A 23,651-nucleotide genomic window follows, 5' to 3' on the forward strand; every position below is an offset into this window, starting at 1 on the left:
AACTTGAGAAGTTCAGGGACAAAAAGGAAGCAGCATGGCTCTAGTGTGATAAGTTCAGGGGCGAGTGGAGAGGTATCAGGGGCCCTTCGTCAGCCGTAGAAGGAGTTCAGATTTTGTTCTAAGGACAATGGGAGACTGTTAGATGGTATTTTATAAGCAGATGTGGGACACAATTTTATATACTATATACAGTCAGCTCTCTGTATCCGTGGGTTCCGCATCTGTGGATTCAACCAACCGTGGATCAAAAATATTTTTTTTTAAATTTCACCTGTACTGAATACGTAGACTTTTTTTCTTGTCATTATTCCCTAAACCATACGGTATAACAACTATTTACATAGCACTTATACTGTAATTGGTATTATTGGTATTATTAGTAATCTAGAGATGATTTAAAGTATACAGAAAGGTGTACATAAGTTATTTGCAAATACAATGTCATTTTATGGCAGGGACGTGAGCATCCATGGATTTCGGTATCTGCAGGAGGTCCTGGAACCAGTCTCGTGTGTGTGTACGACTGTGCGTGTGTACATGTGTACTTTTTTTTTAAATACTATAGCCGCTGAGTCAAAAGTGGTGTGTGTGTGTGTGTGTGTGTGTGTGTGTGTGTGTGTGTGTGTGTGTGTGTGTGTTTGTAGGGGTTGGTGGCATCAAGTGGAAGTAGGGATATGGTCAGGGGGCTGTTGCGATGGTCTGGGTGAGGGACTATTACCAGCTCATGGACCCTGACCAAGAAACCTGGATGAGCTAGTACACTTTTGAGGGAGGAGAGGGAGTAGGAGGTGAGGAGTTGAGGTGGAAACAACATGAATTTACTACTGCCTCAGCTTTTGCCAACCCAACAAAAAAAAAACAGTATTTATACAACACAGATTTTGAGATCAAGGCCCCAGTGGAGGCTTTTCTCTACTCACTGATGTCCTCTCCCTCTGCAGGAGACAACTGGGATGCTGCAGACCCAGCTCTGGGAGGCTCAACGGGAGCTGAAGGAGGCAGCCCGGCAGCACAGAGACGACCTTGCTGTCCTCCAAGAAGAGGGCAGCACTCTGCTGCAAGATAAGATAGACCTGCAGAAGCAGGTCCCTTCCTCCTCTCCACCCAGCCCCACAGTCCTTCCCCAGCATAGCCAGGCTCTCCCACTCCTTTTGCAGGACAGGGAGAACCTTGGCCCTGCTACCTGAACTTGGGAGGATAGACCACAGTACTGAGTGGAAAACTGAAGGATGCTCAGAGCTAAACATGTGCCTCTTAGAGCCCTGGAATAGTAATCTCTTTCTCTGTAGTGATCACAGAGCTTATATTTTCTTGGGCAATCCCAGTTTCAATTGTTCCTTCCATCCTCACCATAAATCCAATATTTTTACATACCAGATTGCTTCTCCTCAGAATCCTGTATCAGATGATGTTTTGATTTTTTATTTTAAAAAATGTAGTCACTATATGCTTGTCCATCACTTTGCCTTTGGACATAGTTATATTCAGCCAAGATTTCTTTCTGTGTTTGCTTTATGCAACATCTGTGAAGCTAGGGAGACAGATGACCAGGATGAATGGTACTGAGGAAGGGGTGGTTATAAATAGCCTGTAGGTATTGGTAAGACCTCCAGAGCATTAGAAATGGCCACTGACTGTGGCACACATTGCAGGACCCTAAAGCCCTAGGTGAGAAGCATCCTCCCACTGGCTCCCTTCCCTGCTATCTTGGTCCTCATGCCCTTAAATTTCCAGATGGAGGACTTGAAGTCTCAGCTGGTGGCCCAGGATGACTCCCAGAGGCTGGTGGAGCAGGAGGTTCAGAAGAAGCTGAGAGAGGCCCAGGAGTGTAGCCAAATTAAGAAGGAGCTGGAGAGAGAAAGAGCCAGGTAGGCTAGAAAGGCCAGGAAGGTGGATTTTGCCTGTCTGGCTACAGTGGTCACTGTGACGTTGGCAGTTCTTTGCTCAGGCCACTTCACCTTTCATGTCTCCAGCTCTGGGATGTACATGTAGTCATGTGGAGGGGACATGGTCCCTGTCTTCAAAGCTTACACTTCATTCATTTTATAAATATATATTTTTATTTTGTTTATTTTTTGGGGGTGGCTGGCCAGTACGGGGATCCGAACCCTTGACCTTGGTGTTACCAGCACTATGCTCTAACAAAGTGAGCTAACTGGACAGCTCTCATTTGGTAAATATTTAGAGAACACCTTAGACATCAGACACTATGCCAGGGTCGGTAATACAGTAATAAACAAGACTGGCATCATATTCGTGAAGTAATTAGGAGTACTTAGTAGGTGTTTTATAAGTGGTAGCTTTCACTGTTACACTATAATCATTATTATTACTATTTCTATTTTAATTATTAATGCTATGTTTAGAACAGTCAGGTGAGAAGGAGTATTTTCATTCTCTGAAAGAATGGCTTACCCCTCTAACCCTTCTCTTTTTAGCCTGACTTTATCACTGGCGGAAAAGGAACAGAGACTTCTTGTTTTACAAGAAGCTGACTCTGTTCGACAACAAGAGCTGAGCTCCCTGCGCCAGGAGATGCAGGAGGCCCAGGGAGGGCAGAAAGAGCTCAGTGCCCAGGTACCTCCCTCTCTGACTATGAGTCCTGCTTCCTTGGTGGAAGCCTGTTCCTGGAATGGTAGGGTGATTGCTGAGTCCTCTCATAGGTTAGACCCTTCTCTTTCCTAATTACAAGATTAGCTAGGACCTCAACAGTCCTGGCAGGTTGGGGGGAAGCCAGGACTGGGCAGGGTGGGGACTTGGAAGCCTGACCCAGAAATGATAATGGCTCCTGTGGGGAACCTGACAGCTCAGAATTTGGTGCCCAAAGGGGCAGAGCCCACTTGGGCCTGAGTCAAGGACAGCCACTTCCAGGTGTATTTGGTCTGGTCGGCAAGATGCAGTGGGGGAGAGGGGTATTTGAGCAACGGGGAATACTGCAGATGAGGTAGGCAGCAGCAAGAGGACTTCCAGGGATTCAGTCTGCTCGTAGCAGGGCCCCAGACCTTGGGTACAGAGGACAGATGGACCTGCGAGGAGAAGAGTGGGAGAGTAAGAGCTAGAAAGTAGATTGCAGCAAATAAGGACACAGGTCTGGCTGTTAGTCCTGAGTTTAACCCCCAGCTCTACTGCTTCCTAGTTGTGTGAGCATCAGTTTCTTCATCTATAAAACAAGGGTGATAATTCTTAACCATTGTAGGGATATGTAAAGTGTCAGGAACACTGTAAACATTCAGTAAATGGTAGCCATTGTTATTGTGACTGCTCTTATTAGGCTCAATGTCAGGGTTTCAGGGCAGAGAGCTGGCATATCTGCCTGGAAAACCAGAGCTGAAGCCAATTAGCATAGCCTGGGCCCATGTGTCAGGAGCCTGTAGGCATCCAGCTGTCAGATCTAGAGAAGACCCTGTCATTTCAGAGCCCCTTTGCTTCCTCAAATCTTCCCAGCCCTGATCGGGGTTTGCACAGGGATTGAGTGGGGTCAGGCCTGCGAGGGTCTGAGGAAAGGGTATCCACTTCCTGCTCAGAGTGAGCACTCTTCCTCCCTGGCAGATGGAATTACTGAGGCAGGAGATGAAGGAAAAGGAGGCTGACTTTCTGGCCCAGGAAGCACAGCTACTGGAGGAGTTGGAGGCATCTCGAATCTCAGAGGAACAGCTGCAAGCTTCCTTGTGGGCACAGGAATCCAAGGCAGCCCAACTACAGCTGAGACTGTGCAGCACCCAGAGCCAGCTGGAGGCGCTGGCCGCAGAGCAACAACCTGGGAACCATGCCCAGGCCCAGCTGGCCAGCCTCTACTCTGTCCTGCAGCAGGCCCTGGGGTCTGTTTGTGAGAGCAGGCCTGAGCTCAGTGGTGGGGGAGACTCTGCTCCCTCCCTCTGGGGCCCTGAGACAGGTGAAGCAGCCACCCAAGAACTAAGTCCTTTGGGCCAAAGCCAAGCCTAGCTCCCAGAGGAGGAGGAAGGGGAATGCAGTCTCTTAGGCAATTTTGCATCCGGGTTAAGGCCACATACTCTGAAATTAATTCTGGGTTTGAACCCCAGCTCTGCCACTTGCTAGCTATATGTCCTTAAGCAAGCCACCTCTCTTCTCTGGGCTTGATTTTCCTCAATTATAAAATTAGGATGTTAAAAGTACCTACTTCAGGATTTTACTGATGAGTTAAGTGAGATTACATATGTAAATAGCTCACATGGTTTCTGGCATTTGCTAAGTGCATGACAAATGATAGTTGGTATTATCTAGTGCCCACCATCGTGCCTGGCACATGGTTATATAGAAAATACATGGTGAATGAACTGCTGAGAAGGGGTTCTTTGAGGAGAGGAGGGACCAGTGGGAAGGCCAAGGCCACATCTGGGAAGGTACGGCCGTTTCTTTTCATAGTGGCAGCCAGATGTGGAGGTTTTCTTTTTGGGTTTTTTTTTTTTTTTTCCATTTTTTTCAGACCAGAATGGAACTAGGAGTCTCTTTAAGAGAGGGCCCCTCCTGACTGCTCTCTCAGCTGAGGCAGTAGCATCTGCGCTCCATAAGCTCCACCAAGACCTGAGGAAGACTCAGCAGGCCCGGGTATGTTTCTCTGTTCTCCTTCCTGGAACTCTTCACCTCCCCTAAAAATACTCATGAAGCAGTTTGACCTGTTTTATTCCTGAGATGAAGTTGGAATGAGTTCAACTTCTATCACTTACCATCTGGCAACCATAAATAAAGCATTTGATTTCCTGGCATTTGATTTGCAAGTTTTTAACTTGCAAAGTAAGGCAGATAATGCCTGCCTCACAGGATTTGTTGTGAGGATTAAATCAGTGAGAGTCTTCAGTGAGCCCTATAAACTATAAAGTGCTATACAGATGTGTGGTATCATTTTGCATCATTTTCCTCTCAGCCATGAATTTATTTTTGGTACCAAGGCCTCCAAGAGAAACCTGACAAGTGGGGGACCACTGGGATTTGAGGTTGCCATTCGTAGGAGCATTCTAGACCTAAGATGAACTAAAGGTTCCATTCATTCCACCTCATAGTGAACCTGTCAGTCAGTACAAATTGAGCACCACCTATATGCCAGTCATTCTAAGCTAGAGATACAAAAAGGAGAAAGACCTGATCTGTGCTCTCAGGAAGGCTTGTGACATAGTGGAGGAACCATACTGTATTGGATCAATAACAGATACAAATGATACACTGTTGGAACTAGAAGGAAGGGACAATTCATTCTGATTTGGGGAAGGTCAGAAGGCAGGAAGAGGTGACCTCTGGGCTAAGACTTTGGGCAGGAGTTCCATTTCAAAAGACATAGGTCAGAAGAGGATTCTCGGCTCCAGTCAGTTGGAACAGAGCCTGTCATCACTTCAAGGAGCTAAATGCGTATGAATTCAGAGGTAAATGAGCCAGCACCTGGGAGTAAGTCCACGATGGCCACCACAGAGTGAAGACAGAGCTTGAGCCCTGGCTGGGATAGCTTTGTGGCAATAAGGAGCTTGAGGTTAGCCATCCCCTTCCTTTCCCAGAATGATCTGAGAGATCAGACCCAGAAGCTGGAACAGCGTCTAACTGATACCGAGGCTGAGAAGAACCAGGTCCACACAGAGCTGCAGGATCTGCAGAGACAGCTCTCCCAGAGCCAGGAAGGTGAGAAGCTTGAGACAGGGAGGGAGATTTGGGGGTAGGAGAAAGGATAGGTGGGAAGTCCAGAAGTGGCAGGAGCAGGCTTAGCAGCCACTCATTTTACTGTTTATCCACCACTGTGAGATGATATATAGAGGCATCTCCAAAGGGTGATGACTCTCCCTTGAGCTATTTTTCTGCTGTGTGTGGCCTCTGAGGGCTATCCTGGAAGAAGGGATTAGGAGGAACAGATTTGGTGATCTGAGAGAATGAGCTCACTAGACCTCTCTTTTCTATCATTGCACGAAAAAAAAAAAAAAAAAAAAAACTGGACACCCAGGGCCAGGACTATGAGAATACGATAAAATTCTGCATTTTTAATAATTTATCTACATTACTTATTTTTTTCATCTCCAACTATGTCCTCAAAATTAGGCATTGATGGCAGAAGTATTATGGGCTTATTTGGGAGAAAGCAAAGTGGGGGAATATGGGAAAAACATGTCCCTGGAAGTGAGAACATATCTGTGGAACAAATCCAAGCTTGGAAAGGAAAGGAAAGGGAAAGGTCTTGAAGCTCAGGATTCTGCTGTGGAAGAGAGGAGGACAACTTGGAGAATGGGTCTGGGCCTTTCTTGAGGCCATTTGAGGGCAGTGACAGCCACATGAATAGAGCTGGGTTTCAGTGCATGTTGCAGAGATGGGGGCAGCCAGCAGAGCCACCCAGATCTCTAGGAACCTCTGAAAACCATAGCGTAAGGGGCTGGGAGGGGCCTCCAATGTGATCTAGCTCAACCCTGTTGAATCAAGGGTGGAGGATCTCTATGTGATTAGGATGAGGAGGTGTTAGGATGACTAACAGGCAGTACTAGGGCAGGCAGCAGACAGACATGAGTCTGGCAGCAATAGGGATCCTAGACACATAGGGGCAGCTGGCAGATGGGTAATGTCTCTAGCACACTGGATGTAATTCTCTCCTTCTTGGCCTTCTTCCCCTTTGATTCTGTTCCCCATCCTCCATCTGCCTCTACATCCCTCTTTTCTTCCACCGCCAACCATGGGCCCTACTCCACTACCTCTCCTCTTCCCAAAGAGAAATCCAAGTGGGAAGAAAAACAGAACTCCCTGGAATCAGAGCTGATGGAACTGCATGAAACTGTGGCATCCTTACAGAGTCGCCTACGGCAAGCAGAGCTACAAGGAATGGAAGCCCAGGTGCAGTGGGACTGGTTTTGGGGAGGGGGTTGCCTCAGGAGTAGTCCTGTAAGGCCCAAGGCTCTAGCTCCCTTGGCCATGTGCCTAACTTCCTTCAGCAAGTCTCTCAGTTCTCAGGCTGTCCCCATGTCCCCAAGGGACATTATTTTTCTGAATTGAGGTAGAGATTTTATCCCTTGCTCTGAAGGTCCAGAGTCTGGGATGGCTCATTTGTAGCAGACTGTCTCCTCTGGGCATAGCACAGTCCTGGGGGCTGGTAGGGTGTTCTTTTACAGTATCAGCTTAAGTGTAATACACCACTTTTTTGCCTAACTCCTTGTCACTGCTCGTGCCTCAAAATAAGGAAGAGAAAGGCTAGTGTTGGAGTGACAGTATCAGGGAAGTGTAGTCTAAGGTGCTTTTGCATCTTGTTTTCCAGAGTGAACGAGAGTTACTTCAAGCAGCCAAGGAGAACCTGACAGCCCAGATAGAACATCTGCAAGCATCTGTTGCAGAAGCCAGGGCTCAGGCAACTGCAGCCAGGGCTTTGGAAGAAGACCTGAGAACAGCTCGCTCAGCACTGAAACTGAAAAATGAGGAGGTGGAGAGTGAACGTGAGAGAGCCCAGGCTCTGCAAGACCAGGGCGAGCTGAAGGTGGCCCAAGGGAAGGCCTTGCAGGAGAATTTGGCTATCTTGGCCCAGACCCTGTCCGAAAGAGAAGGGGAAGTCAAGACTTTGCGGGGAGAAATCCATGAACTGGAGAAGCAACGAGAAATGCAGAAGGCTGCTTTGGAATTGCTGTCTCTGGACCTGAAGAAGAGGAACCAAGAGGTGGATCTGCAGCAAGAACAGATTCAGGAGCTGGAGAAGTGTAGGTCTGTCTTAGAGCATCTGCCCATGGCCGTCCAGGAGCGAGAGCAGAAGCTGACTGCGCAGAGGGAGCAAATCAAAGAGCTTGAGAAGGATCGGGAGACTCAGAGGAACATCTTGGAGCATCAGCTTCTAGAACTTGAGAAGAAGGCCCAAGTGATTGAGTCCCAGAGAGGACAGATTCAGGATCTGAAAAAGCAGTTGGTTACTCTGGAGTGCCTGGCCCTGGAACAGGAGGAAAACCATCACAAAATGGAGTGCCAGCAAAAAGTGATTGAGGAGCTGGAGGGCCAGAAGGAAATGCAGAGGGTGGCTCTGACCCACCTTACACTGGATCTAGAAGAAAGGAGCCAGGAGCTGCAGGCACAAAGCAGCCAGATCCATGAACTGGAGAACCACAGCACCCTTCTGGCAAGAGAGCTGCAGGAGAGGGACCAGGAGGCGAAGTCCCAGCGAGAACAGATTGAGGAGCTGCAGAGGCAGAAAGAGTATCTGACTCAGGATCTTGAGAGGAGGGACCAGGAGCTGATGGTGCAGAAGGAGAGGATTCAGGTTCTAGAAGATCAAAGGATGCTACAGACCAAGATCCTAGAGGAGGACCTGGAACAGATCAAGCTGTCCTTGAGAGAGCGAGGCCAGGAGCGGGCCTCTCAGAGGCAGCTGATGCAGGAACAAGCAGAGGAAGGGAAGGGCCAGAGTAAAGCACAGCGTGGGAGCCTAGAGCACATGAAGCTGATCCTGCGTGATAAGGAGAAGGAGGTGGAAAGCCAGCAGGAGCATATCCAGGAACTGCAGAAGCACAAGGACCAGCTGGAGCAGCAGCTCCAGGGCCTACACAGGAAGGTGGGTGAGACCAGCCTGCTTCTGACCCAGAGAGAGCAGGAGATAGTGGTCCTGCAGCGGCACCTGCAGGAAGCCAGGGAACAAGAGGAGCTGCAGAAGCAATCACTTGAGCGGCAACTGGAAGAAGCCCAGAGAGCCCTGGCCCAGAGAGACCAGGAACTTAAGGCCATGCAGCAAGAAGAGCGGCAGGCGCGGGGACAGGAGGAGAGCGTGAAGGAAAAGGCAAGCATGCTCCAAGGAGCTCTGGAGCAGGCCCATGTGACACTGAAGGAACGCCAGGGAGAGCTTGAGGACCACAAGGAGCAGGTGCGAAGGCTCCAAGAAGAGCTAGCAGTGGAGGGACGGCGGGTACAGGCCCTGGAGGAGGTGTTAGTAGACCTAAGGGCTGAGTCTCAAGAGCAGGAGAAGGCTCTGCTGGCCCTCCAGCAACAGTGTGCTGAACGGGCACAGGAGCATGAGGCAGAGGCCAGGGCCCTGCAGGACAGCTGGCTACGGGCTGAGGCAATGCTTACAGAACGGGACCAGGAGCTGGAGGCTCTGCGGGCAGAAAGCCAGTCCTTCCAGGATCAGGAGGAGGCTGCCCGGAGCCAGGCTGAGGCTCTGCAGGAGGCCCTCAGCAAGGCTCAGGCTGCCCTGCAGGAGAAAGAGCAGCATCTCCTTGGGCAGGCAGAATTGAGCCACAGCCTGGAGGCCAGCACTGCCACATTGCAGGCCACTCTGGACGCTTGCCAGGCACACGCCCGGCAGCTGGAGGAGGCCTTAAAGAAGCGAGAAGGTGAGATCCAGGACCAGGATCTCCGACACCAGGAGGATGTGCAGCAGCTCCAGCAGGCACTTGCCCAGAGGGACGAAGAGCTGAGACATCAGAAGGAACAGGGGCAGCTGCTGGAGAAGCCTCTGGACCAAAGGGGCCAGGAGAATGTGATCCAAGAGAACCCGAACCTGGGGCAGGAAAGAGAAGAGGAAGAGAGAGGCCTTCGTGAGAGTCTGAGGGATCTACAGCAGATTCTAGCCCAAAAGGAAGAGGAGATCCTGGAGCTGAGGGAGGCCCAGCAAAGGAAGACTCTGGAGGCCTCACCCCACAGCCACAAAGCTTCCTCAGTGGAGGAGCCATCTCCAAAATATGAAGCTTTAGGGCCTGGATTGCAGCGGGAGCTGGAGCGACTACATGTAGCCCTGAGACAGACAGAGGCCAGGGAGATAGAGTGGAGGGAGAAGGCCCAGGACTTGGAGGTGTCCCTGGCCCAGAGCAAAGCCAGTGTCAACCATCTGCAGGAGTTAGCCATGTTCCTACAAGCCTCTGTCCTGGAGCGGGACTTGGAACAGCAGAAGCTGCAGGTGAGCTAGTCTAGTAAGGCCCAGGGGACAGAGCCCTATCTGGCTGAGCTCAGGGGCTGCCTGCCACACTGGGCCTTGTGGCAACTCAGAGGATGTGAGAAAGTAGAGATCGTGAGCACCTCAACATAGTGGAATTCAGACTACTGTGCTAGTTTGACGGGAGACTAAGGATAAGATACTCACAGCCCCTGCCATCACAGAGGTTACAGTCTAGTGGATAAGCAGCTATAATGCAGTGTGGTTAGTGCCTAACAGGGGAAGTTTAGTGTGCTGTAAGCATGCTGGAGGGATGCCCAACCTTTCCTGGGACTGGGTTCCAAAGGGCTTTCTGGTAAAACCAGTGAGGGAGGAGATTTCTGGAGGAGAGAGCATATGGAGTATCTCTGTAGGTAGTTCAGGTCGCCTGGGACATAGAGGGGAGAGTTGGCAGGAGAAGAGAGGACATTAGGGCCCCCAGGATTCAGGGCTTATATGTCATACTAAGGACCTGGGTAACTAGTGGGAAGTGGATTAAGGGTTTGGGCAGGGGAGTGATGTGATCAGAGATAAAGATCAGAAAGATCACTCAGGCTGCCATGTAGAGCAACCACAGATCTGGGGAGACCAATTTGGAGGCTGTAATAAACTCCAGGGGAGAGGTGGTGACCTAGGTAGTAAATGTGATTGGAGACATGGGGGTAGAGCTGACAGATTCATAGGACTTCTGCTGGCTGATTGGCTAAGAGGTGGGAGGAGTAAAGAAAGAGCAGAAAGATGTCATGACACTTAGGTTTCTGTTCACTGAGATGAATGAAGAAAAGCAGGTTTGAGAGAGAGGAGTGGAGTGATGAGTTCAGTTTGGAAATGGAGTGAGGTACTTGTGGGACATGTAAGAGGATGTCTAGTAGGCAAATCAATAAAGTGGTTTGAAGTTGGATGGTGACTGGGGCTAGAGATAGAGACTTTGGAGTCATCAGCAGTTAGAAATGAGTGGGCTCCTGTAGGTAGAATGTCAAGTGAGAGAGGAAGTAGTTTAGGATAGGAATTTAGGGTATAACGTTTAACCTCAAGGCCAAGCACCATGTCTTAGTCACCTGTCTACACCCAGCACTGAGCACAAGGTCTGACAGAATAGGCAATCAGGAAAGCTAGGTTGACTGCTGGACAGAGAGAGGCATTGTCTCTTTTGCCAAGAGAAACCCAGCCCATTTTTCCAGGGAAATTGATTCTACATCCTGGTCCCTTGACTGAGCCCAGAGAAGCCCCTTCCTCATCTCAGACACACAATCCCCCAGGGACCTGCCTTCTGAGAACTCACAAAGCTCTGCTATTGTTAAGGGACAATATGTAGAGAAGGAGTTACATTTATGAACTTTGGAATCAAATTCTGAGGTTTGAAATATAGTCTGCAGTTTATTAGCTGTGTGACCCTAGGTAGGTGCCCTCACTTCTCTGACCCTTGGATTTCTTGTCAATAAAATAGGGAATGATGATATGAAACGAGATGACATGTAAAGTGCTTAGGAAGAAAGTCCTCAATAAGTGGAACTCTTTTCCTATTTACAGGCCCATTTTTACAGGCACAGCAAAAGTAAGGAGTATAACTGGGCAGGAGGGCACTTCCTTCCATACTGTTGGGTTACGGAGCAGTATTAGGTCAGTAATGTAACTCAGGTTATTATCACTTCGCCCACTCTCCCTTCACCATCCCCCATGCCCCCAACACTCAAGGACATCTTTCAGATGCAGTCCTTCATTGCAGTAGTACCATTTTTTATTCTATGCATTTTACATGCCAGCTATCCTCATTTATAGGAATGGCTCGGGGAGGTTAAGTAACTTGTGCAAAGTCATACAGCTAGGAAATGACAGAACCAGAATTAGATCTGAGTAGTCAGACTCTAGAGCTCAGGATTTTTACCACTGAGCTCTTCCTCCCAGACAACCTTCACTCACACATATGCACTCAATTGTTCTATTTTTTCTTTCTCATTTTTTCTCTCAACCAGTGTCATTTATGAAACACAGTGTGCCTAGAAAATATTTAGTATTAAGTTTCCCCATTTATCTAAAGGGATTTAACCCTAAGGGTTGGTCCTTATTTTATGGAGCATGTAGTCATTATAAATAAATTGAAAATGAAATAAATGAAGAAATAAAATAAGTAAATGAAGAAATTGGGGTTTGGAGAGAGCTCATGTCTTGACCGGAGTCATAGAGCCAGTAAGTGGTGACATAACACCCAGCTCTTTCCATAGCACATCAGTGCTCCAAGTTATTGCTTAGTTTTGTGGACGATCTAAAATGAGACAGGGGCTCTGGTCCTAGCACACTTGCTAGCTCAGCATGTATCCTTGTGTAGATGCCTCTCGGCTCCTTTGCTTTACCCATCTGTAAAATGAAGGTTCTGAACTAGAATAGCTCAGAGACTCCAGGAAAAATAAGACTATAACTTGATGAGGAAATTGAACTAGTTTTTATGAGGATGGAAGGTGGGTGGGTCTAGATATGAGGTTGGCCTGGTATGATTTTGTTCTACACCTCACTACCCCAGGATGAGCTAGAACTCACCAGACAGGCTCTGGAGAAGGAGCAGCTACACAGCCCAGGCTCGACCAGCAGAGCAGAGCGGGGGCCTAGAGGACAGCAGGGTGTCCAGCCAGGAGAGGTAAGCTGGGGCCTGGTGAGCACACTGGCCCAGGAGGGAGCTCTTGTCTGGGGGCTTTTCCTCTTCCCTTGTGAACTGGGTTCCTGAAGCCCGGAACTGCCAGGTTGGTCCCTTTGCCCTCTATCTGTTACCCTACTTGCTTAAGGGACTGCCCAGGTGAGATTCACAGGTGTTTCCCACAGGTCTCAGGAGTGGAGGCTGAGCCTACTTCTGGAATGGAGGAGAAGCAGCCATGGAGAGAAAGGCTTGAACATCTGCAGCAAGCGGTGGCACGGCTGGAGATTGACCGGAGCAGACTGCAGCACCACAATGTCCAGCTGCGGACCACCTTGGAGCAGGTAACTCCTGCCGTCCTCAGCTCCCTCCTGTACGGTCCAGTGGGCATGCATCTTCACTTCTCGTGCAGCCCTCAAAGCAGGGGTCAATAAACTACAGCCTGTGGGTCAAATTGAGCTTGTGGCCTGTTTCTGAAAATAAAGTTTTATTGGAACAGAGCCATGCACACTGTCTGTGGCTTCTTGCCCACTACAACAGTAGAGTTGAATAGTTGCAACAGAGATGGAATGACCCATAAAGCCTAAAATGCTTAATACAGAAAAATTTAGCTGACCTTTGCTCCAAAGGCCCTAGAGGCTGGCCCTACCTCTTCTGCCCTGGAGCACTTCTTTGCACTCAGGGCTGCACTAGCATGCACTCTCCTTGGCCCCGGAGTTGAGCTTCCCATGGTTGTTGTCCCCTCTGGAGACACATTGCACATGCCTGGCCCTCTCTGAAGAAAGGCAGCTGTGCTCCAGCCTCAGAGCCAAGCCAAGCCCTGATTTGTCACTTGTATCTCGGCAGGTGGAGCGAGAGCGGAGGAAGCTGAAGAGGGATTCCATGCATGCAGCCCGGGCAGGGGCCCTGGCGATGAGCAAAGCCCCGGGTTCATCACCCACACAGAAGGTTTACCTGTTTTCCTCAACTGTAGTCTCAGGAGAGCCCAACCCCAGCCGCCAGAAACTCAGCCCTCTGCATTGCCTATCCCAGGCCACCCTTGGACAGACAGGGAGACAGTGGAGAGCCCCTCCTGACTGGATTCAGTCCCACTCATCATGGCTCGTTCTGTCCCTGAGGAGGAGGCCCAATGTCAGGGGGTGGGGGTGGAGTCAAGGCTAGCCGCTCTGCTCTCAGACCAGTGCCTCAGTTGCTCCCAGGAGCAGGGCTAACTGGCTTCTGTCAGGATCCCTGGCATGTGGGTGCTGCGTGGTGCATGCCAGCCCCTGACTTGCCCAGGATCTTGAGTGCAGCTTTGCAGATTTCTTAGACCTCGTTGCTCCTCGTAGTACTGAGTTTTCAAGATGAGGGTCTGTGGTATTTTTGGGGGTCAGAGTCCTTTTTGGGGGTAAGGGGTTCAGGAAGACCCCAACCACACATCCCCAGCACTGTTTTGGCTTAAGTATGTCCATTGATAGATTCCGCCTTGCAGCCTGGCAGGGAGGGACTGTTTGTGGTGGCTGAGCATCTCCAGCTCTCCATCCTCTTTCCTTTAATGAAAGCTTCCCAAAGTCAGGCACCTTGTCTTACTTCCTCTCTGCATTCTTAGCTCACAGCCCAGGGCTAGCACAAAGCAGATGCATGGTATACTTCTGTTAAATAAAAAAGTGTCTCAAAGAAGCACATGCCATCTAAGCCTTTGGATGCTTAGATGCTTGTTCAGCATCAGGTCTCCATGGGGTTCCCCATTATGCTGGCAAGGGTCCTCTTGGACCTCTTCTGGCCCCAGGTCCATGGTGCCCCATAGAGGTTCAGCCAGTTCAGGTACTCAGACCAGCCCCTAGCCCTTGCCCAGGCCCCCATGATTGTGATGAGATGGCTGAAGGATGCCTGCCTGGAGTGGGAAAGCCTGTTCCAACAGGAGTGGTATTTGTCTTCCTTAGGATGGAAGAGGAGGACAGAAGGGCTTCTCAGATGCAAAGCATATGGTTGAACTGCAGCAAGAGGTACGTTCTGGAAGGATCCATTTTCTTTTTTTTTAAGCATAAAAATTGATTTAACTTCTATTTGACATTAGAGCCTTCAGAAATAAAGACCTCAAAAAACAGGTAAACCTGTGTATTTTATGCTTAGTTTTGATGAAGTGGATAGTTGTGCAGAAGTGTAATTGAACAAAGAAGGAGGGCTCATTTTCTAAGTCCCTTTTCCCTCCCTAGCACTCAGGCAACAAGCCTGTAGAGTCTGTTACGTGCTCGGCCTTTGTGCACCTCCAGCAGGGAAAAGGGAAGTATCTCCTGCCTTCAGAGAACTTCAGTCTCCATGGGAGACAATAAGAGCCCTCTCGTGTGCTTAGGGTAGGAGTGGGGGAGAAAGCATGATCCAGGCCCCCGACTTCCAGATTCCTACTTAGGAAGAGCAAGGAAAAGGAAGAGGGTGGAGAAGCAGAAAGAAGATTCTAAGAGGACAGACAAGAGCAAGCAGAACCGCAAGCAGAACCATCCTGGCCTCCTCTGCCCTCAGATGTGCTATTGCAGATAGGACTGTTGCCAGCACACCAAGCAAGAGGACCAGCCACCAGTGCAGGATCCATAGTTCAGGTCAAGCTGGCACACTCAGGGAAACCACATCAACTGCCTTCTTGCCTCTTAGGCCTCACCTAAAGGTTCACTTTCTTTCAAAGGCACAGGAGTAATTAAGTGTGGGATTTTTATTTCCGAGTCTGTTTCAGAAATCAGTAGTCACTACTGGCAGGGCCTGACTCTGTGGCTAGACCTAAGCTATTACTCTGAGTTTTGTTAAACTCATACAAAGCCATCCTGATGATGGGACCAGACTAGGACAAGAGAGGGTCCTTGGGTGTAGAATTTAAGGAGGCACTCTTGACATGGAATGCCTCCTTAAATTTTGTGCCCTAGTCCTTGACCCGCCCTGAGATCCCAGTATCTTTGCTTCCTGGCCATCTCAGCAGCATACCCATGTGAACAATGGAAGGACCGGCCAGTGATCCTCAGCCTCAGCTGCACGTAAGAGCCAACAGAAGAGCTGTGGAAAAAAAAACCACTGATACCCAGGCCTCACCCAATCCAATTAAATCAGAATATTTTTTAAAACCTTCCAAAAGGAACATGATGGAACTTTCTGTAGTGATCAAAATGTTCTGTGTCTTGGTTGGGATAATGGTCATACACGGGTATATATGTTATCAAACTCATCAAAATGTACACTTAAAATCTGGGCATCTTATTACATGTAAAGTTTTCTTCAGTAAAGTTGGTAAATGGTTGTTTTTAAGCCCTCTGTCTGAGTCACATGTGCAGCCAGGTTTGAGATTCACTGGATTCTCTATGAGTCCTAAAGGGCCCTTCCCCTGAACACTCTAAAGCCTGATTCGCAGATTCGTGTATGTGGTAGAGTTGATTCAAATTCTGGGCCAACGAGAGTCAGGGGAATACAGAGCAGAAAGAGTTGGGACAGCTTCAGGGCCCTCAGCTGTTCTCCCTCTTGATTTTCCTGCCCACCAGGTGGCCTTGCTGCGAGCCCAGCTGGCCTTGGAGCGAAGGCAGAAGCAGGACTACATCGCTCGCTCAGTTCAGACCAGCCGGGAGCTAGCAGGCCTGCACCACAGCCTCTCCCACTCACTTCTTGCTGTGGCCCAGGCCCCCGAGGCCACTGTCCTGGAGGCTGAGACCCGCAAGCTGGACGAGTCCCTGACTCAAAGTCTTACATCCCCAGGGTCGGTCCTGCTGTACCCCAGCCCCAGCCCCAGCCCTACCCAAGCCACCTCCAGGTAGCAGCCACAGCCAGGGCAGGTTACAGGCCAGCCTGGGAGCACACAGACAGATGACTGTGGAGTGGGTCATGGCCCCGCCACACAGCCACAGGTTTGCCGAAAGAAGGGTCTGGCTCTGTTACCTAAACTGGGAGCCCCAGGAAGAGTAAGGAAACTTGCGAGGCAGGGAGGGCCCTGACTGACTCGAGAATGAGGCAAGTTACATCTGCCTGCAAGCCTACAGAGTCACCCGGAGGATTGCTTCACCCTGGCTGAGGCCAGAATTTACTTTCTCAGCACTTCACCTTCCCCTTCAACAATAAACCCTGGGTCTTTGTATTAGTTCTGTGCTGCTGTCTCCACTTGTGTAGCTGGGCAGTAGCAGCAGCAGCACATCAAGGGAATTTATTAAAGAAGCATTTGCTAAACTCATACAAAGCAGTCACACAAAAATTCCTGTCAGGCGGCATGAATTTATTGTATGCCATGCACTCTGGTAGGGAAGGGTACAGAAGAAACACAAGACAAAGCCCCTGTCCACAGAGAGCCTGCAGTCCAGTTGGTGAAGACAGACTAACGTGTTAACGAGTCACAGACAATTCTGCATGTGACTAGAAGTACTGTAGAAATTCCAGGGGCTGAGGAAGGTAGGCATGAAGTGGCCTTGAAGGATGAAGAGTTGGGAGCACTGCTAAGCATACCTTAAGTGAGAAGACTGGTCTGGCTGTGGCAGGGTGTTAGGGCTGAGGTTGGATTGGGGGAAGGGGAGATTTTGAAGAGTCTCTAGTTCTAACTCATGGACAATGAGGAACCATCAAATGTTCTTGACTTAACACAAGTTCTGGGGCCTCAAAAACACTGAGTTGACCTTTGGCTAAAGTCTGAGTCCCTGGACTTCAGAAGTTCTGTCTGGCCCCATTCCCCTTCTACTCTGGGTGAATGCCCTTGAGGGGATAATATCAGCTGGAACTGACTGGTCTCCTGTAGTCCAACCATGTGTCAGCCAGTTGAGAGGATGGACTGTGATAGAACTTGTCACTTACGGACAGTCCCTTGTAGAGGTGATCTGGATTGAACCCAGTACACAGGCTTAAGACCTGTTATTGGCAACTTCCTCAAAGCCTAAGGATGGTTTTCCTAAAGAAACAGGCCATGACCTTCCTGTGGCATTCCACCCATAACCTGAAATTCTTCCCCTAAGCCTGGGGATGGAATAAGGCCTAGCAAAGAATGTGGGGGTTTGAGAGCAGCACCCCACTCACCCAGACCTACCAACTTGGAGTTCAGGCCTCATTGTACCCCCTCACACCAGAGTGGAGATGGGGCTGTTCACAACTGCTAGAACATTCCCCCCCCCCCCAAAAAAAATTCAGCAACATGCATGCAACTCAGCAACAGATGCCTAGTAAAAATTTACATTTCCCAGAACTAGATCTGGGACCATAGAGAGCCACTGGCCTGGTCCTTACCTTTAGTCAGATTTCCTGTGGCTTAAAATCCTCACCTGGCCTTTAGGCCTTTTCTATGCTGTGGGTTCTCAAGGACAAACAAGACTTCTGGTTCCTCACATTTTTTGGTTCTCTGGCTCAGAGGCTGACAGAGGGGACCTGTTTTTTTTTTTACCTTGGAGTTTCTTCTCAGTACTATTATCTGTAGGTCATGAGCCAAGGCCTTAAGCCCTTCATACTGTGGGAGCTGGGGAGAGACCTTCCAGTGGATGAAAGACATTTTAGAGGCTGCCAAGCAGGGTCTTGTTCAATACTTACCTCTATTTGTTCTTTCCTCCCCATCCAACCCTCAAGAAACCCCCACCTTCATTACAGACCATAGCCCTCTGCGTCTCCCCTCCCCACCAGATATTCAGGTTGGGGTTGGCCATCAGTTCAAGTGGAGACCATGCTCTTGCCTTCATACTCTAGCTTGTGAGTGATTTTCTGCTCCAGCTTTCTAAAGTACATTTTCCTTGACCAACAGTAGGATCATCTCTGTGGAAGGTCCCACCAGTAATGGTGCCACTTGCTCTTTTCATCAGCTCCAAAGCCAAAGAGAGAGCTGAAGTGGAGAAGCATGAAGGAAGGAGTGTGGGTCATCCAGGTAGGACCCACCCTTGCCTAAGGGCATGAGGCCAGAGCTTCCTTCTTCACCTTGTCACATGAAGCAGGGCATAACCACAGCAGGGATTCCAGCAGGTGGGAAATGTCCCTGACCAACCAGACAGTTATCGTGGATGTATTTGAGGGAGGCACGATTGATCACCAGAACCTGGTGGGGGAGAAGGTCAGAGCTCAGCCACAGAGGTCATCTCCTTTCACAAAATTTCCTCCTTCCCCTAATCTTGTCTGCTTTGGTAGAGGCTGGTACAGGCCCAAAATGCCTGAAAGTGTAAGGGGACAAGAGTGGAGTCAGGGTCTGGGCACTGTTCTTGTTCCCAGGGAGTGCCTGAGTCTGGTGGGTACTGTCCCCTGATGTCTCAACAAGCCTCCATGCTTTGTGTGTTAGAGCAACAGTCATCACATCATGACCCCATTACCTCTCCTTCTATGCTTCCCCACATGGGACTGCCAGCACTTTGAAGGCAGAAAAGCTGCCTGGCACCAGTGAACCCACTGAAGAAGAAGCTGGTGGTTATGTTGGGGTGAGGAGGCTGGGGAATGTACAGTTACAGACTAGTGAGGGCAAGGGCTGTCTGCTGCAGGCCTGGGGTCTCCACCAGTCATACTGCCTGAAGAAACCACTGCAGTCCACACTAGGTCTGGAGGCTTCAACACCAGCAGCCTGTGGGCTTCTCCAGGTCGTGAGCATTCTTAGTGCATTAAGTGTAGGGAAGTTTGATTTCTCACATCATTCTCAAAGGCCAGAAGTGGGGCCTGGTTAATTCTGCAGACAGGAAAGCAGGTCAGGCAGGCATTAGAGCTCACAGCCTGGCACTTCTCCCAATCTTCACCCTCGTGTCCCACCTGAGCTCAGCCTGGTGCTCTTATACTCCAAATAGTTATCCTATATTCCAAATACTTCAGATTCCCCGAGTCCCCAACCCCCATAGCACAGGACTAGCACGGATGGGTCTTAGGGTCTGGCTGTGTCCTGGGGGTCAGCTGGAATTGGATTAGGTTTCCTGGCACTGGTGCCTATGGAGAAGAGCACAGACCACTGATCACTCACCCCAGGTTCTGGTACAGGAGGAGGCTGGAAACCACTGGAGATGGAGGCCCAACAGAGAAAGGGGTCAAGGAGAGGATGCAGCTGAGAGTCTAGGACTGACCATCCACCAGCCTCTGGAGACAGAGTGGTCTCTAATTCCATCAGAGGCTTCAGGGTCCATGTGAAGTGTGGATCAGACCAGGCAGATGCACCCTGCTGGTGGAGGCAGGCTTTGCAGAGGTGGTGCCCTGCTGAGCAGCCACAGCACCTCTGCAGCTCTGGACCAGTGGCAGGATTTCCAGAAGTACCCAGGGAGGTGGGGATACCCCAGCCACAAAAACAGCAAGGCAACCCCCAGGCCCAATACTTTGCATGTAGATCTCATCTCAGCCCGTGGGACAGGTACCCTGTTAGGCTTAGTTTGGCCTTGGGTCAGATAACACCTTCAGCTGTCCCCACTGCAATGTCTCACCTCCTTCCTGACTACTACTCTGAAGAGCAGGGGGAATGGTGCTGTGGGCAGGGGCGGGAGGAGGAATAAGTGGGGCTACCAGTGTGCTCCAAGCAATGACACCCCTCCATGTGATCCTGGGGCACAGTAGAGAAGGGGTGCAGGCCCGACTATGCTCACCCACTTATAAAGTAGGAAGGGGAGGAGGAAGGACAAGAACATGGGGTCTCAAGGCCTTGGGGCCCTGGCCCTCTACCCTGCTAGGACCAGCTTTGCTTGGACCCTGATGGAGGTGAAGATGAGAGGTGAGGCTCCTCTGGACTGCGCCCCTGGCCCCACCGGTCTCACCCAATTCATGTACACCAGTAGCCCGGTCACAAAGTGGACCTCTTTTGGTCCACTTATAATGACCTCTTTTCTTCTTAGCCCTTTGCTGCCAGTGCCACCAGCTCTTTACATGCCTTCACAGGGCCTGAAGCTTGGCTCAGGTGGGAGGGCTTGGAAGTACAATACTGAATGGGTTAGGAGTCACAGGAGAGATGTCTCTGCTAAGGCCGTGTGACGTGTCCGTCTGAGAGTGAGTAGGTGTTCTCTATTCCCAGCTAATGGACTTTTATTTGGAGGCAGGGAGCGGGACAAGAAATCATGTTCAAATTTGGTTCTTCCTTAATTACTACTAATTGTTGAGGTGAGGGAAGGGAAGGCTTTTATTCAGTGCCAGACTGATAACCCTTACATCGCCCCTGTACCTCCCATCTTGGTTTCCTTTCAAAACCTCTCCTATGTCTATGACTATTCCAGCCCTGTGGGTCAGATCCAATTCCATAGTGGTCTCCCATTCCAGCTGACTGATAACCTTGGCTTCTGCTGTTGCATTATGGTTTGACGATTCAGGCTGGAGCCTTTGGATATAACAATCTTCCCTGTATGAAGAGCCACCTCCAGAGACACCTGGCAGATGAAATGGGCTGGTTGCTTGCCCCTGCCCCTAGTCAAGCTTTTCATTCATTTGGTGAATATTCATTAAATGTCTGTGTCGCAAAGCTCCACACTGAGTGCTGAAAAGGTGGAGGCTCATCTCCAGAAGAGACAACCTGGACACAAACCCTTGCAGAATGACCCAGATGCCCAGAAGAAACTGTCAGCTCCTGATGAGGCCAGGGAGAGTGTCACAGAACATCTTGGAGGAAGAAAGGGCTTGAGGGCCCTTTCAAAGTGAATTCGACATATACTTTAAGCACCAGATGTATGGAGTCAAGGGGGAGCAATGGTAGGCTCTCAAGGAGTACCAGCTAACTATTCCAGTTAGACTTTTCTGACCACAAAGTGGAAACGTCAGCTACAAGTGAGCATCAAGGCGGCCCACAAGCTTCACACCTCCCATGAAAGTTACATTCTTATCCCATGGGACAGAGCACATGGCAAGTGGCCAGCTGACTCAGACACCAGGCACTGGGAAAAGTGGGAAGCTGTGGTCACAGACTCCACCAGCATCCCACTGCCTTTGGCCTCCACGCCTTCCTCAACCTTCCACAGCACACCTCCTCCCAACCCTCACCTCTTGCCTCCCTATCCACCTAGTAAGCCCTAACGGGTGCTCTGCCAGAGGCTGGGCTGGAGGCTAAGAGGAGGGAGTGGAGAGGTGACATTCAGTGTGTCCTAATGCCTCCCTGGGATTGACGAAGGGGTTGATGCCAGCCCAATTATATCAACAATCTCATCCCACAAGTCATGTTTTGAGTTCCTGCCTGTAGGCTTTGCCATAGACAGCCTTCACCTTGGCATTCAGCCCAGGGCCCAGCTGACAAGGGAGGGCTTGGCAGTTAAGTGTAATGGGGACAGAGATGAAAAAGTGTTATGAGGCACCCTCTCACAAGAAATGCACTTACATGCCACTCGTGCAGAAAAGGGCAATTTATTTACTCCAGCTGGCCAGTGACCATCTCCCAAGAGGCAACCAAGAAAGAGCGGCCTCGGGCTTTGGTCTTGTAGGGTTTTTAAAGACAAAAATTACATCCTGTTGGCACACGGGTTTGTCCAGGTGTACAAAGCAAGCTAGGGAGCTAGGTCACAGAGGCCAAGAACGAGCCATTCAAGCAATCACGCATATAAATTTTCATTGTGTATGGTTCCTGTTCCCATGTAATAATTCACTGAGTATGGCTCCTGTTTCTATGCAATTGTTTTTTGTTTCTATGAAAAGGTCAACAGTTTCTCATGCAGAAGCGGGGGCAGTCTGTAGGTCAGACGGGGCAAAATGGAGTTACTTAGGTTAAGCAAGCAGTTTTACAGAAGCAGATAGCGTACGTTATGAAGGTGTAGGGAGCTCTATTTCATTCCCAACTCTTTAGGAAGGAATCAAATCATTGATTCATCGGTACTTAATTTGTTGTACTTAGTATGTAAGACAAGGAGTTTGACTGATTGTACTTGTTTTTTTTTTTTTATTTTTTTTTTTATTTTTATTTTTTTTATTTTTATTTTTTTATTTTTTATTTATTTTATTTTTATTTTTATTTTTATTTTTTTTTTATTTTTTTTGTTGTACTTGTTTTTGAATGTAGCTAGTGAGGCAGGAAATTAGGCAGGGTCCAATAGTAACTAGGAGGAGACAGAGGACTAGGGGACCAGAGATTGCTGTTATTAAGGTCGTTAACCAAGGTGATCAGGAAAAAAGATTTTCAAACCAATTTTTATTATTACTATATGACTTTTTTTAAAATGTGTTTTCTGACTAATGCACGGCTATCTCTAATAACACCTGAATGGTTGATATAGAAACAACAGGTTTCACAAAGTGCTACACATAATCCACCTTGTTTAAGGAAGAGTAAATCTGAACCTCGTGTACTTCGAAGGACTACCTCAGCTAAAGAGTCTAAGGATTTTTCTAATCTATTGACAGATTTTTCTAATTCCCCTAAATCTATATTTATTTGTTGACTGAGTTCTTGGAGGTTCTGCCTTCCTGTAATTAGGGCTGTGGTCCCTGCAGCGGTAAACCCAGCTACCCCTAAGCCAACTAATATGGGGATTAGGATTGGTGTAGCTGTTTGGCGATAAAATGGTGGAAACCTGCCTCTCCCTCATAATAATATACTTGGGGTACTATGTATACCAGAACACACATTTCAGAGACATTAGAAGAGGTGAAATATTGGGTAGAAATACAAGGAGTTAATCCCGTTAAACAAGCGAACCAAGTGTGAGCTGGGGCAACTAAGTAAGTGGGTTGATTGGTATTATTTACTAGTTGGGATCAGATGCAATTGGCATTATAAGGAGAGGCAGACAGGTTATAGTTTGGGGAATACAAGTAAAGTCCTTGTCCTTGGATGCCACCTAGTGTTAGTTTAGGTGTTCAACCCCAGGGACAAAGGTGATGTTGGTTAATATAGGTTAGGTTTAAGTACCTAATGGAGGAATTATGACTTAAAGAGGTAGAGATATTAATATTATCTATAGTTAATCCCACATAATAAGGGGGTTTGGGGTTTAAGCACAGCCAGCAACTTTGAGTAACATTGGGATCGGTCATATTTAAGTAGTGGAATAATGCATCAACAGTATTTAAAGGAAGGTTTTGGAATGGGAGGTCGGACCAGGGGGTAGGTTGATAGGGGATTTTAGCTGGACTAGAGGAAGGCCGAGGAGGGGGCTTGTTATTGGGCAGAAGGAGGACAGGAGATTGGGGCAGTAGGTCCTTATTTGGCCCTATGGGAACATAAGTTGTATGTTCTCAGATAGTAAACTCAGATCCTGGGTCTTTACTGGGGACATATAGGCGAATTCCCCAGGTATGTCCAGCCTTCCAGGATGTATC

General features: G+C 49.0%; 1 protein-coding gene across 6 annotated transcripts in view; it reads left to right on the plus strand.

Annotated features, from left to right (window-relative positions):
• Nucleotides 1-16,578, plus strand: part of CEP250 (centrosomal protein 250) — a 47,557-nt gene extending 30,979 nt beyond the window's left edge. For all 6 annotated transcript variants that reach the window (XM_063097814.1, XM_063097824.1, XM_063097843.1 and 3 more), the window contains 13 exons: nucleotides 942-1,085; nucleotides 1,735-1,868; nucleotides 2,439-2,577; nucleotides 3,550-3,892; nucleotides 4,445-4,566; nucleotides 5,505-5,625; nucleotides 6,695-6,816; nucleotides 7,235-9,847; nucleotides 12,381-12,494; nucleotides 12,677-12,832; nucleotides 13,335-13,436; nucleotides 14,411-14,473; nucleotides 15,989-16,578. In XM_063097814.1, the coding sequence (XP_062953884.1) occupies nucleotides 942-1,085; nucleotides 1,735-1,868; nucleotides 2,439-2,577; nucleotides 3,550-3,892; nucleotides 4,445-4,566; nucleotides 5,505-5,625; nucleotides 6,695-6,816; nucleotides 7,235-9,847; nucleotides 12,381-12,494; nucleotides 12,677-12,832; nucleotides 13,335-13,436; nucleotides 14,411-14,473; nucleotides 15,989-16,258 (4,443 nt within the window). In that variant the 3' untranslated portion in view covers nucleotides 16,259-16,578. The remainder of the gene's footprint in view (nucleotides 1-941; nucleotides 1,086-1,734; nucleotides 1,869-2,438; nucleotides 2,578-3,549; nucleotides 3,893-4,444; nucleotides 4,567-5,504; nucleotides 5,626-6,694; nucleotides 6,817-7,234; nucleotides 9,848-12,380; nucleotides 12,495-12,676; nucleotides 12,833-13,334; nucleotides 13,437-14,410; nucleotides 14,474-15,988) is intronic.
• The last annotated feature ends 7,073 nt before the right edge of the window (nucleotides 16,579-23,651 follow it).

Source organism: Cynocephalus volans, chromosome 1 (assembly GCF_027409185.1).
Source record: "Cynocephalus volans isolate mCynVol1 chromosome 1, mCynVol1.pri, whole genome shotgun sequence".
In the NCBI taxonomy this organism is placed as follows: Eukaryota; Metazoa; Chordata; class Mammalia; order Dermoptera; family Cynocephalidae; genus Cynocephalus; species Cynocephalus volans.